A 14,187-nucleotide genomic window follows, 5' to 3' on the forward strand; every position below is an offset into this window, starting at 1 on the left:
CTTTTGTATCAACCCCTAGGGAATAACAGTGGTTGAAGAACCCCTTGTCCATGCTTGGTTCTGGGATGTGTTGATCGACCTCTCTGGGATCCAGAATGTGAACTGACCCAGGACTTCTTTTATTCTGATCATTCAGACCTTTCTTTATTCTAGAGATTCATTAGGAGGTTTCAGGTTTAGAAAGTCACATTTATGTTATGGTGTAGACTAGGGCTCTCCAAACCTAGCAACTTTTAAGACTTGGGGACTTCAACTCCCAGAATTCCACAGCCACCCAAGATGATAAATTTGCCAAGTTTGGAGACTCCTGATCTAGACAAATGAAAAGACATATACAAACATTTAAAACAGCATTTATACATTATTTATATTTGTTAAATTAATATCCTGTCATTCTTTAAGAAGTAGTTAGTGTTCTCTGCATTTGTCTTATTACCCATCCTGCAATCAGATGAGATACATTGGACTGAGAGATGACAGCTGGTCCACAGACACCAGTGAGTTTCTACAGTCGACTGTGGATTTGGATTTGAATGTGTCCAGATCTACCCCAATAACTAGCAAACTACATCTGTCTAGCTAGAATGTGAAATATTTACATCTACCCTAAACATTAACATTGGTGAATAAAGCCTATATCTATAACTGAATAACAAAAAACAAAATATTACAACATTTCAAAGTTATAAAAAGACACAGGCAGTTAAGAAATTAATCAGTTTAACTATGTCCAAATGTTATTTGATAACAGGAAAAGTAAATTAAAAAGAGTCTGAAGAATGTTTATAGACTATTTTGGAAATTTTGTATTTTACCATGACTATCTGACTAGACCGTGGTGAGGAGTATTTTGAGGGCATCATCTCTGAATTAAGATTATGTTGTTTGTTTTATAGCCATTTGGATTGTTACTACTGTTATTGCTTCTGCCACATGCATCGGATATGCATTTAACATCTTAGCCTGCTACAGGTACAGATATAGATTGTGTAACTCTTGTGTAGATGTAACATTGATGCTGTGATTAGATGACTGAAAATATCTATGACACTGTTGCCCAGTTTTGTAAAAAGTTATGAATAGTAGCATTTTCACACTGTGTTTTCCACTATTTACAAGAAGCTAATATATCAGCATGGGTAATAGTGGATAATAATGGGTGTGGGAAAGAACATTATGAAAATGGGAAGATTGTTCTACATTCATTCCACAACCAAATTTCATCTGCATATTCTGTGCAAAGGGTTTCATCATTCAAGCCTATTTGGTCAATTATATATTTTATCTTAATCAAGAAATGTATAATACAATTTATTTCTCATATTAATACATTTCTCAATGATCAGCTGAAGAAACATGCATTTTCTGCTTGGTACAAAATTCACATATGGTTCCCAAATGTTGTTCATTGTTCCCTTTTTTGGTTAGAATTCTGCCAGTACTACCAAATGATGGTCTATTTCACATTCAGGACTTCTAGTTATCCTTAATAGACTTTGTTAAGTCTCCAATCTTTCAATATAAATCATTCACATTTTTGATTCATTCCTTTTCATAGATATCAATATGGAAGAGTTTGTATTGTATATAAGTGTGTATATACAAGTGTGTGCCTTTATGCATATAAAGGTGTGTGCCTTTATACATATACATACACATACATACACACACACACACACACACACACACACTCATTTATATTTATATTTTTTGCTCCTAGAAAACAAATTAAACTGTTGAGAGCAGGCAAAAGGTACCTACTTGTGTCAGAATCTATGAAAGTGTCATCTTCTCAAAGCGTGGTGAGTTATCAGCATTCAAAAAAGTACTACTGATTGGGGTTGTGGGCTACAAGGCAAAATAAAGCATAAATAATTATAATGGCCTTTTATTTAGCTATGGAAAATATGCATGGAAGAAAGCAAAAATAGTTCTTAAATGTTAGCCAAAAATGTGGTAGGACCTGCAAAATACGACGTGCCCAAAGCATGTTAGTCTTCATACATATAATGAGCAGGGTGCACTGAATTCAAAAGAGTAGCTCATAGCCAGTGCAACTATTTTGACATAGAGGCAATGTGATATTGTTGAAGTTACCAGTCTATCAATCAACTCATGCCAGATAGTTTTTATCCCAAAGGGGGCACATCAAGTATGACTTTGATTTTTCTTCAGATATAGTTTTTATCCCAAAGGGGGCACATCAAGTATGACTTTGATTTTTCTTCAGATATCAGTACTGCATGATTGTCCAGGCTCAGTTCCAGTTATGGGATGATCTTTAAGCTGTGAATTTAATCTTTAAGGGGAAACATGACTTCATAATTTTCTGGCATATTTCTGAAATCCTGAAGTCTAGTCCCCAGAACCACAATAACTCCACCTTGTCCAAATTCCACTTCAGTTTGTTTTCTCTTTTTTAATTTTTTTTTAATTCCTTAAAAACAAAAAATACAAAAATCTCATTTCCATTAACAGTTATTGTGTCATTGTATATACATGTTTCTTATTTTGTGACTATACATTAGTTCTATCCTTATCCTTCACCCATCAGACATGATATTCTTCTGATTAAAATCGGAATTCCGATTTTTTTGGGAATCGCCCCCCCTTTCCCCCCTTCTTCTCCTCGTTCCCCTCCCCTTGGAGGCCCCGAGTCAGGAGTTGCTACCGCTGGCGCGGCTCTGCGTGGCTCAGTCCGCGTTGCCTCAGGAAGGGAAAGGCAAAAAGGAAGAGCCGCGGCGGCGCTTTGCAATGGCAGCAGCGGCTCCTGGTTTTGCCTTTTCCTTCCCGAGGCAACGCGGACTGGAGCCGCATGAGCCGCGCCGGCAGTAGCAACTCCTGACAGCCCCAGCCGGATACCTGAGCGGAGCCCGGGCGAGTGGGCGGTGCGGCGGAGCCCGGGCGGACGGGCGGTGCGGCGGAGCCCGGGCGGACGGGCGGTGCGAGCGGAGCCCGGGCGGGTGGGCGGTGCGAGCGGAGCCCGGGCGGGCGGGCGGTGCCAGCGGAGGCCGCTGAGCGGCAGGAAAAGGGAGCTGGGCAGCGATTTCTTGGCGCGCGGTGGGGGGGGGTCTCTTTTGGCCGGCCCCGATTTTTTTTTCAGAGGGGAATATCATGCCTGCCCATTTGTACCACCTTTCCCATGTCGCATAGTATTCTCCCTCCCTCATACCTTTGATCAGTTTGAGGTTCTCCGATAGCTTCATTTAGAAGATGCATGGCTTGAGTTAGTAAAAAATTCTTTCTTTCCTTCTCCTGCCATGGCTCCTCTCTTCCACGCCGACGGGTAGTGGTCACTCCTGGAGGAGGCTTTTCCTCAGGATCCTTCCAACTGACTCCCAGGGACCATTTGGGTTTTACAGCTGGTTTTTCCCCAAGATTTAGTTCTGCTAACAAGTCGGTTCCCCTGCTTCCTCCAGCAGCAGAGAATCTTGTCCTCCAGTTGCTCCCAGGTCTTCTTGGTCGCTGGCTGGATTTGACAGACCCCCTCGGAAGAAAATTTATTAATTCTCCGGGTGGGCTGGTAATGTGGAGATTCAGAATAATGTCAGCTGGTGCTCCATTCAAAATCCAAGAGAGAAATACTTAGACTCCTGTAATCAGAGAAAAGATATCTTTTACTGGAAATCAAGCGGTAGCAACAAAAGAATTCTGAAGCTGAGAAAATGGGCGCGTAAATCACATCTACAAAGTAATGGCAACGTTCCCACCCCCAATAGTTCAATTGGCTCATCCAATTAAAAGTTGTGTATATCATCATGTGGGCATCTTCAGGTAGTGATGAGGCTTCTGTCCGTTGACCTTGACATAGTTTGATAAAGGGTTGCAGCTGCGCATAGCATAGGATAGAAACCTAAGCAAGAATGTACCCCTCCCAGCTTATACTGTTCTGGTTTGTAACACCTCCAGCTCACTTCCCATAACCATTCCCCCCTCCTCCCTCCGTTAGTTATGACAGCCGAAAGATGCAAAGCAAAGGGAGAAAATCTTGAAGGCTGACAGATCCTCTTTGCCTTTCAGTTCCATAGTGAATTTATCTAGTTCAGCACAGTCCATTATTTTTTGAATCAAAACTTCATCTGGTGGTATTTTATCACTCTTCCAATTTTGTGTTAACATGATTCTTGCTGCAGTTAAGATGTGTACAATAAGGTACCGTATATGCCGGCGTATAAGGCGACCCGGCGTATAAGACGACCCCTCAACATTTCCACTCAAAATATAGTTTGTTATATACTCGCCCCCTCTTCCGCACGCCTTCCACTTTTGCACTTTCTTTTTTTTTTTGAGGCACTTTTGTGCACCGTGGAAATGAATCCCGTGAAGCCGAAAGGAGCAGCCAGCCTTCTCCCAGCTCCCAAGGAAACGAGGCTCGCACCGCCCGAGCTCCGCTGAGGTATCCGGCTGGGGCTGTCAGGAGTTGTTACCGCTGGCGCAGCTCCGCGCGGCTCCAGTCCTGCGTTGCCTCGGGAAGGGAAAGGCAAAAAGGAAGAGCCGCGGCGACGCTTTGCAATGGCAGCAGCGGCTCCTGGTTTTGCCTTTCCCTTCCTGAGGCAATGCAGGACTGGAGCTGCGCGGAGCCGCGCCAGCGGTAACAACTCCTGACAGCCCCAGCCGGATACCTGAGCGGAGCTCGGGCGGTGCGAGCCTCGTTTCCTTGGGAGCTGGGAGAAGGCTGGCTGCTCCTTTCGGCTTCACGGGATTCGCTTCCACGGTGCGCAAAGTGCCTCAGCCGCGGGCAGCCGCAGTGCTTCCCAATTACTATTTGCCGGCGTATAAGACGACCCGGCGTATAAGACGACCCCCCCAATTGGAGGCATCTTTTTCAGGGCAAAAAAGTCATCTTATACGCCGGCAAATACGGTATCTTTTATCTTTACTCAAATTCCCTTTGATCATACCTAATAAAAACGTTTTGGGTTCCAAATTCAATTTATATTTTGTAATCTCAAAAGGCCATCTCTGTATTTTCTTCCAGTATTTTTTGACCTCTATACATTGCCACCACATATGAAAAAACATTCCTTTCTTTTGTTTGCACTTCCAGCATTTTGGTTTCAAGGTTGGATACATTTTTGCCAGTCGTGCTGGCGCTAAGTGCCATCTACAAAACATTTTATATTGATTTTCTTTGAATGCTGTTGACAAAGTCAGCTTCCAGTTCTCGGTCCAAGTCTTTTCCCACTCATCCAAATTTATATTATGACCCACATTTTTCGCCCAGGCAATCATTGGTCCCTTAACAATTTCCTCCTCTGGTTCTACCTCCAGTAAATAATTATATGTTCGTGTTATAAATTTTATATCCTTGCCTGTCAAGATTTGGTCCAATTTTTGTAAATCTTTATCTATCCCTAGCTCCTTTACATCTTTCTTAAATTTAGTTTGAATTTGCAAATATACCCACCAGTCTAATATTATCCCTTGTTCTTTCAGTTTATCCAGTGTTTTTAATTCCCCCTGTTCATCTACCAATTCTTTATATCTAATCATTTTTTTAAATGTCCCTTGTATTTGGATATAATATAGCTTCCATAGGTGAGATCCAGTTTGGTCTTTTCAAATAATGCTTTTTTTAAATTTTCTCCCATGTTTGTAAAAGTGAGTCCTTTATCAAATGTCTATGGAAATAGGAGTGGATCTTATTCTTTTTATCCCATAGAAAGGCATGCCACCCAATTTGGAGGTCATGACCTTCTATCACCAAAATTCTTTTATTTTTTAAGTTTATCCACTCCTTAACCCATAGTAAAATTGCTGCTTAATAATATGTTTCTCATTTTGGGAGTCCAAGGCCGCCTCTGGTTCTACTATCTTGTAACATTTTCAATTTTATTCGTGTTTTTCCCCCCATCCATATAAATTTCATTACCGTCCTATCTAATTCCTGAAAAAAAATCTTACCCAATTGCAGTTTGTTTTCTCATCTGCATTCCTTTTCATCCCTCTGAAATTAGGAGCTGTCAAGATACCTAGTCTTGAAGTCTGACAGAAGCAAAAGTACAGTCACATATCATCAGCATATTATTATAACTAATGCTAAATCCATATATGACCTTTTTATGAATCTTTTTAACAGATGTTAAATAATATAGAATATAAAATAGAACTTTTGCATAGGAAAAGTTGTCTTGTGGCTGCCATTTTGTCCCCACCCATTTGTGCCGAGCATTGGTTGAATTTATAAAACATATTCAAAACAAGCATTGATGCAAATAGCCTGCAGCTGCTTTGCCTTTAACTAGTTTTCAAAACAAAGTACACTCTTGAGCCAAGCTGTCAGGATAATGTCAATTACAAATACAAGACAGAGCTATAGATAGAAGAACAGAAAACTAGCTTTCCTGCGTAATTTATCCATATTTCTTTGGTTATTTTTCTCCTTTGGGGATTTCTTTTATTTTTGGAATTTTATTTAGGTAAAAAAAAATGGGTAGAAAGAAGTTGCACCTCAGGGTTTTGCATCCTATTTTCTTTCTAGTCTGAAATGATGCTGACAGAATTGGTTTGTGTAGTTATACAGAAGTAGTTACACAAATATATCACTTAGATTTCCTGGAAATATTGTATATTTTGTTTGTATGTTTGCGAATTTCTAACTGAGCTCTCCTGTTCTTTAACAGGTAGCACTATCAAAGTTCATCTCTTTTCAAATTGCATACATAATGTGGGGTAAGTGAACACTTGTCTTAAAGGGATTGGAAAAAGTTATTGGGAGCTTCTAATTCTCCCCATTCGTTAACCAGTTGTAAATTTTCTTTTCTAGGATACCTAATCATGCATTTGGTGCAGTGGTTATTTGGAATGATATTTATGTATGTTTTGATTTTACCCATGGTACATGGCAAATGGATGGAGCTTTTAAACAAATGGGGAACTGTTATGTAAGTGCCTGCAGTGACAATATCAGTTTGGTCTCCCTGCCTTTCAAAATTTACCAAGCTGCAAATGTGAGCATTATTCACATCATCAGCCCATGTTGATCAGTATCAAAGCTTAGAAGATAATCTGGCTGGGTGGGATTGGGGAACTTTTGAGCACTTGCTCCATCATCCACCTCATTGGCTGGATAATAAAGGGATTTGTACATCCTCAAAAAAATATGTACAGAGCAGGTGATTTTCCTTCTGCTGCTGCTCCAATTGCAGAAATATTCATAGTCAGAAATGAGATGTATCATTTCAAGTACCATTTGTCAGTTTGACAGGGAGAAATGCATAGTACAAACGACCCCAAAATCTGTGCCTTCATATGAGGTTCCGTGCTATATTCATAGGATTCCACCTTTTATCTTTTTTAAAATACTTTTGAATTTGAATCTTGTACAGAATTGATTATCAAGGAATTCATAATGATGAACATAAAATTTTTGGATCCCAGACTAAGAGGATGGTAGCAAAACATAATCCTTTCAATATTATTTATATATTTTTGATTGGTTTAGCTTGGTTATATAATGCAATGTTGTTTTCTGTCTCTCAGCCTGACGTTTATCATTGTCATAGTGATCAAGAAGATACAGGTGTTTGTAGGTGGCAAGTTTTTCCTCCAGCCAAAAATGTCACCGAGTGACAGTCAAAAGCCTTTGGCTCTTGATAACAGGTCAGTGCTAGGGCATGATATGCCTACTGCTATTCTGTGAATATAATTTTTTCCATTGCATGGCACCTGGGTTTGATAGTTAATGATGCTTCCAGATACATATTTTAGCAGTGTCTATTGGAAGATAACTGTATAGTTTTGCAGGTGTTCTTTCCTGACTGTCCTGACTAAAATCACTGTCCAGAAAAAGATGTGGAAAAAAAGAAGTGATGTGAAAATGTGAGACAGGATTCATATTTACACAAATAAAAACATTATTTGGAAATAATTACTCAAGGAAGCTAATCTAATTCAGCCTCTAATTCTGCCATTTGTTAGTCATTAATCTTGGCAGGAAAAAGTTAAAAGATCAATGGGGAAAAATTACATACAAAAATACAGTTTCAGAAGAACTGAGTGGCATTTGTATTATGCTGTTTCACGCTTTAGAGAAAACAGGTTCTTCATGTTGAATATTGCATGAAGAAAACTAGAGAAGATTTAACAATATAATTCTCCTTTCTTTTTATCCTAGTCTTTATCTGGTTTATCTTATTCTACTGAAAAATCTTTTAATGTTGTACCAATGTTGCAATTTGTAGGCTAATTTCAATTAAGTGAAATTTGTTTATATATTTGCATTACATCTTGGTACAGCAGTCTGTATTTCATCAACTACGATTGGTGGGACTTGTAAATAAACCTTATTCACCTTCTCATGGGCTCAGTAAAGTATTATAACTTTCTACAAGTACAACTTATTATACTTCCTCAAATGTAGAGAGGTAGAACTACTAAATTTTCTTCTTTGATAAAAGCCCATTGGGGATGAATTCAAAAGCAAAACTATTTGTTTCTAACTCCACAGTTGGAGAGTAAGCATGAGACTTCTCAGTGATAGCCTCTTGTTTTGCAGGAGAATCTTCGTAAACTTCAGTTATTTTTTATTCTTCCATTCGGTGGTCGTGGGCTTAACTTCCTGCCTGATGAGACTGTTCCGCAGCATCGTTATTGGGGTCTGGCTGGTTGGACGGATAGATAGGCCAGTAATGCCAAAAGGTTATGAACAATGTGATGCAGGTAAGCATTTGAATGACCTTACAGAGGAAACCTCATCTACTTTTACATAACGAACTGGATTTTCCCACTCATTAGCATCTTTGTTTCAAGCCTTGGATAAAGTGGGTGGGATGGGAGAACAAGAAGCTGCATTTAACATGCAAAAAAGAAATACTCGTGATTTTTCTGCAGGATACACAGTTTGGATTGGAATGCTTTTTCTGGACCACTATCACACAAATCCCATCCTTGTGTGCTTCTGCCAAATCCTTTGTGACAAACTCAAACAAAAAAAGCTGTCTGCCGATTCATGCTCATCTGTGCCTAAGCCATTGGTAATAGGTAAGCTTGAATCACAAGCCACAAGGGTCTGTTGGGATGTTAAGCAACGGGGCAGGTTAAAATAGAATCTTCACTTCTGGGGAAGAAGCCCTGAACATTGCAGATGGTTTTCATTTAGGTGGGTCCCATAACTAATTTCCATTTCATCACTGGTTTGACCTTTTGCCCAGGCTTCTATTATGAAGATAAAACTTTGTCCATGTACTTTGTTAGAAGTTTCCGTTTCAGGTAACTATGCTATCATGCACACTAGATTTCAGGAATAGCTTTCTGAAGGTTATCTGTTCAGACATTTGGAACAACATCATCCCCAAATATTGTTTATCTGAGGGTATAGCATTTCTTTGCAGGATGGAGTTGTTTAAATAGTGAATTATAACACTTGTGCATGGTTATAGAGATGTTGTATTGATCTACCTCCTTTCTCCCCCAAGCTTATTAAAAAAAACTTAACCTGCAATTTCCCCCCCCCCCCAAAAAAAAGAAATTCCAAATGCATTAAGATCAATTATTTGACAGCAAGGGGTGAACTGAAATACAATGCACATGATACAGTACTCACTTGAATGATCTGGGGAATATTTATTTTATTTATTGATATCCCACCCTTTTAGTCTTACAAATAACTCAACATAGCAAACACATCCAATCCACGTTCCTCCTCCGATTTTCCTCACAACAACAACCCTGTGGGTTGGGTTGGGCTGAGAGAGAATGACTGGCCTGCTAAACATGGCAAAAATTAATACTGGTTTCTTATTTTAGTTCCCAGAGTGTCTAGCAAAGCCAGGACAAGATGGTTCCTGCTCTATACACTTCTGAATAACCCCAGCGTCCAAAAAATCCGGAAGCTAAAACCTCTCTCTTATTAAGTGGACTGATCAAATCTTTTGTTGTTGTTGACAGCATATTTTGTGGTTCTTCTGTAGTTCGCAACAATTTAGTATTTGATCCAAGTTGTGATCAGGAGGGGCTTGCTGACATATTCATTTGTTTCCTAAATGAACACTTGCAGCATGGCTATACTAGTGTATTTATTATGTTAATATACTGAATTCAATCCCAGTACCGCTATATGATAACTGCAGTGTGATTGTTATATGTGCAAAAATGAAAAGATTTAGCACAACCCACAATGGAGAATGGTTGGCGAAGATGACAGAATTTGCAACGATGGTGAAATTAACTTCCTTAATTAGAGAAAAGACAATATCAACACTTATTATTGACTGGAAAATCCTTAGAGTTTTTTGTTGTTGTTGCTTGAAACAGGAAAAGAAAGTGTAATTTATGGTTTTGATGATTAAAAAAATAGACAATGGTGAAAAGAGAAATTTTTCTCCTTGTAACCATAGACTAAGTGATAATTTTGTATTGATGCTTGTCATAACTGTAAAGAAAATGGGAAGTCACTCTGTTTCTTTTCATTTTTTATGTTGCATCTTTGGCTCCCTCCCTCCCTCCCTTCTTTCCTTCCTTCCTTCACCCCGCTCTCTTTTATAATTTATATTAATTCTTGTTAATTTTTTATTTTTGTCTTAAAATATCTAATACAAATTATTTGCTTTAATAGCTTGTATGTATCCCCAAGTTGGAAATCAGTCTGGGATTTTGTTTAGCAGACTTTCCAGAGCATAGCAGTAGGAATTTTGGTTCTTCAAATCTGCTTTTAATGAATGTCACTGGAGGGTGCTTTCTGTTTGCGTGTAGAATAAACATTTTGAGCATCAGTTGACAGAATGTTTTGGGGTGACAGGAAACCAAATGTGTGTCTCCATCTGGGTCCCTTCTCCAATTTTGCACCATTAAATCCAAATTTCCAAGATCAACTGTTCAAGTCCCCAATTATGTTTCTAATACCAGTGTGAAACTGGAGACAGGCCTCTGATTCAGATTATACCCTTTTCTCCTTGGCCCTTTTCCGTTAATTATGAGGAATGATTTTCAGTCCACATGGGAAAAGGCTGTGGCAACTAAAATCTCAGCTTTCCTCTTCTCTCCAGGTCTTTTGCTCTGCATGGGAGATGACCAAGCCAAAGCACTCATTAAACAATATGTAGCAGGCACAGAGCGCCAATGCGTCTGCCTCCCTCATGGCACACTTAACTAACCACAAAGTATCTAAACACCAAAGGGCCTTTATTCTGGTACAATGGCATACCTTCCCCTCAGGTGTCCTTGAAGGCCAACACAGGAAGATCCCCTACCTGGAGAGAACATGCCCCTGTGATTCTTACCCTGCAGAAGCAAGAGAACACCTCCAATTGCCAGTACTATAGAGGCATTCATACTAGGCTCATCTTGCCATTATTGCATAAATACCCAAATTATATCTCCCTGCTACTTTCAGACATTAACCCTGCTAACAATAAAATGTTGCCCGGCTTTGCCCAGCAGTGCTTAAAATCTGTCAGATGACCTACGCCATACCTTAGTCTTAATGAGCATTTAGTTATTCAAAAGTGCTTTGTACTGTGATAGATTCAGTTTGCTATATACTAAATTGTATGCTCCCTCATATTGATCTAATATTTCTACTTCTCCCTTTAGATTTTTTTAAATCTTATTTTTATATATTTTACCATTGTTTTTTCTTTACAATTATATTTTGTTGTATCCCTTGTATTTTTTAGTTTTGTGTATCCCATCTTCCTTCAGTATAAGATCTATAAGGTCTATGACTGTATTAAAGATTTGAACTTTTGAAGGTATATGTGTGTATGCCATAATATGATTCTTATATACAGTAACTCTTTTGCCATACAGCAGGATGAGGGAAATTCAATATGCCATTCAGATGCTGTTGAATATTAACCCCAGTCTTCTCCATAGACATGTCTAGTAGTCATGGATAATGGAAGATGTTCTTTAGGAACTTCTGTAGAATGTAGAAACTTCCTGAACAGAGGTTATTTGCCATGGTGGCACAGTAGTTAGAATGCAGTACCACAGGCCACTTCTACTGACTGCCGGATGCCTGCAGTTCAATTTTCACCAGCTTAAGATTGACTCAGCCTTCCATGCTTCCAAAGCCGGTAAAATGAAGGCCCAGATTGTTGGGGGCAATATGCTGACTCTGTAAACCACTTAGAGAGGGCCGTAAAGCACTGTAAAGCAGTATATAAATCTAAGTGCTAATGCTATTGCTAAAGGTCATGGATGACAAAACCCAACTTACTGTATTCATGTTAATGTTATCTTTGGATGGTATAACAATAAGAGAGAAAATGCTGTTTAATACCAATATACGAAAAAAAAATGACTTATTCCTGTCTCATTCATGTGCTGGGGATGAAATAAAAATAAAAGAAAGATACAGGAAAGAAAGAAAAGATAGAGAAAGAAAAAATTAAGAAAGACATATATGTGCCAAAGTTAGATGCAAATGAAGAAAACCTTAAAAGAGTTCTGTTGACATCTTGTCCTCTGTAATCTTTGCTTGTCACAACTAGAAAAAAAAATGTTAAGAGGTTTATTTTTAGTAAAGCATGTTCTAAAATCTGTTCTGTATGGGGAAACTTTCCACCAAACAGTACCTAAGAAGCATGAAAATTGTACAGATAGTCCTCAACTTACAACAGTTCATTTAGTGAGCAAAGTTACCACGGCACTGAAAAAAGTGACTTTTGACCACTTTTCACACTTACGACTGCTGCAGCATCCCCATTGTCATATGATCAAAATTCAGATGCTTGGTGACTGGTTCACATTAATGATGGTTGCACTATCCCAGGGTCATGTGATCAGTTTTTGTGACAAAGTTAATGGGAAATCCAGGTTCTCTTAACAACCTTGTTTACCAGCTGCAGGGATTCACTTAGCAAATGTGGCAAGAAAAGTAATAAAATGGGGCAAACTCACTTAACACCTGTTTCACTTAACAACATAAATTTTGGGCTCAATTGTGGTCATAACTCAAGGACTTCCTGTATTTCTGTTGACCATGTGTTTACACTAGGTAAATGGACATTTTGGATTGATTTTGCAAATTTAAAAGATAGTGTTCTTGAGAGGGATGTGATGAAGAGCAGGAGGGCATCCAATTCTGTATTCCAAACCTAATATTGTGCAGTTATTTTGTATTCATATTATATTGTTATTCAGTAAAAATTATTTAAAAAGCCAAGCTTTGTTTCTATTTTTTTTTTTTTTGAAGGCTTGCATTTAAGCAGTCCTCCAACTTTGCTTCCCCTAAATATGGAACAATTGGTGTAATCTCTTCCCGCCTATACGGTGCCAGCTGTGCAGAGGTGGTATTCAGCAGGTTCTGACCAGTTCTGGAGAACCAGTAGTGGAAATTTTGAGTAGTTTGGAGAACCAGCAAATACCACCTCTGCCTGGCCCTGCCCCCATCTATTCTCTACTTCCCGAGTCCCAGCTGATTGGTTGGGTTTCTTTTGTTGTCCTGCACAGGAGAACGGAGCTGGAAAGCAGGTTAGTGGGGTGAGGAGGGAATGGGATTTTACAGTATCCTTCCCCTGGTATGCCACCAAGCCACACCACACCCACCAATCCACACCCACAGAACCGGTAGTATTTTTTTTTTAATCCCACCACTGCAGCTGTGTCTTTTCTGTACATGCTAATGGCCCACATCTAAGAGACACTGAGATGTATATATATTCTTGAAGGAGTCAGCTGTCATTGAGTGCTGCGTGGCATCACAGCAATATTTATGTTTTGGGAGGATGGATATTGTGTTTGAAAACCATCTAAAGTGTGTGAAGCCTTTTAGAAAGCTAACGCATCGTTGTCTTTTCCCTTCAAAAATGGATGGGATTTTTTTTCTACATTAGATGGTTTGCTTCTAAATGTCTATGATTCAATCTGAAGTTTCTGAGACTGGAAAAAAGCAGAGTTGGGAATTACATATCACTCGGGGTATTTCTTGCCCATGATGCAAAGTACCTGAATTTTATGTTAGAAATGTAGAAAACATGAAAGATGTTTTTATCATGTCTGGTGGACTTGCAAAAAAAAAAAATCTAAAAAATGTTGGGTTCAAATACCCAACTCATAGAATGAGACAAAGAGTTGTAAGAGAAATGAAAAGTAAACCGAAATGATATTGTTTTTATTCTCTTGAATTTTTTTTAAATAAAAATTATATACAAACCCCCGATTGCCCTAAGTGTTGTTCTGGAAAATTGTTCTTATCAATTCACCATGTGCTGTTCAAAGTCTTACTGTTTTGCATTTGGCATG

The 14,187-nt window shown here is 38.9% G+C and overlaps 1 protein-coding gene across 2 annotated transcripts in view; it reads left to right on the forward strand.

Moving 5' to 3' along the window:
• LOC113415502 (stimulated by retinoic acid gene 6 protein-like) overlaps positions 1–13,108 on the forward strand; it is a 49,519-nt gene extending 36,411 nt beyond the window's left edge. For both annotated transcript variants that reach the window (XM_026672937.2, XM_087957396.1), the window contains 8 exons: positions 897–972; positions 1,721–1,802; positions 6,624–6,672; positions 6,767–6,884; positions 7,483–7,602; positions 8,498–8,661; positions 8,833–8,982; positions 9,748–13,108. In XM_026672937.2, coding sequence (XP_026528722.2) covers positions 897–972; positions 1,721–1,802; positions 6,624–6,672; positions 6,767–6,884; positions 7,483–7,602; positions 8,498–8,661; positions 8,833–8,982; positions 9,748–9,854 — 866 coding nt within the window. In that variant the 3' untranslated portion in view covers positions 9,855–13,108. The remainder of the gene's footprint in view (positions 1–896; positions 973–1,720; positions 1,803–6,623; positions 6,673–6,766; positions 6,885–7,482; positions 7,603–8,497; positions 8,662–8,832; positions 8,983–9,747) is intronic.
• Positions 13,109–14,187: the final 1,079 nt, after the last annotated feature.

The sequence above is a fragment of the Notechis scutatus genome, chromosome 2 (assembly GCF_049901735.1).
Source record: "Notechis scutatus isolate UNSWTSFEM ecotype Mainland chromosome 2, rNotScu1.2, whole genome shotgun sequence".
Lineage (NCBI taxonomy): Eukaryota > Metazoa > Chordata > Lepidosauria > Squamata > Elapidae > Notechis > Notechis scutatus.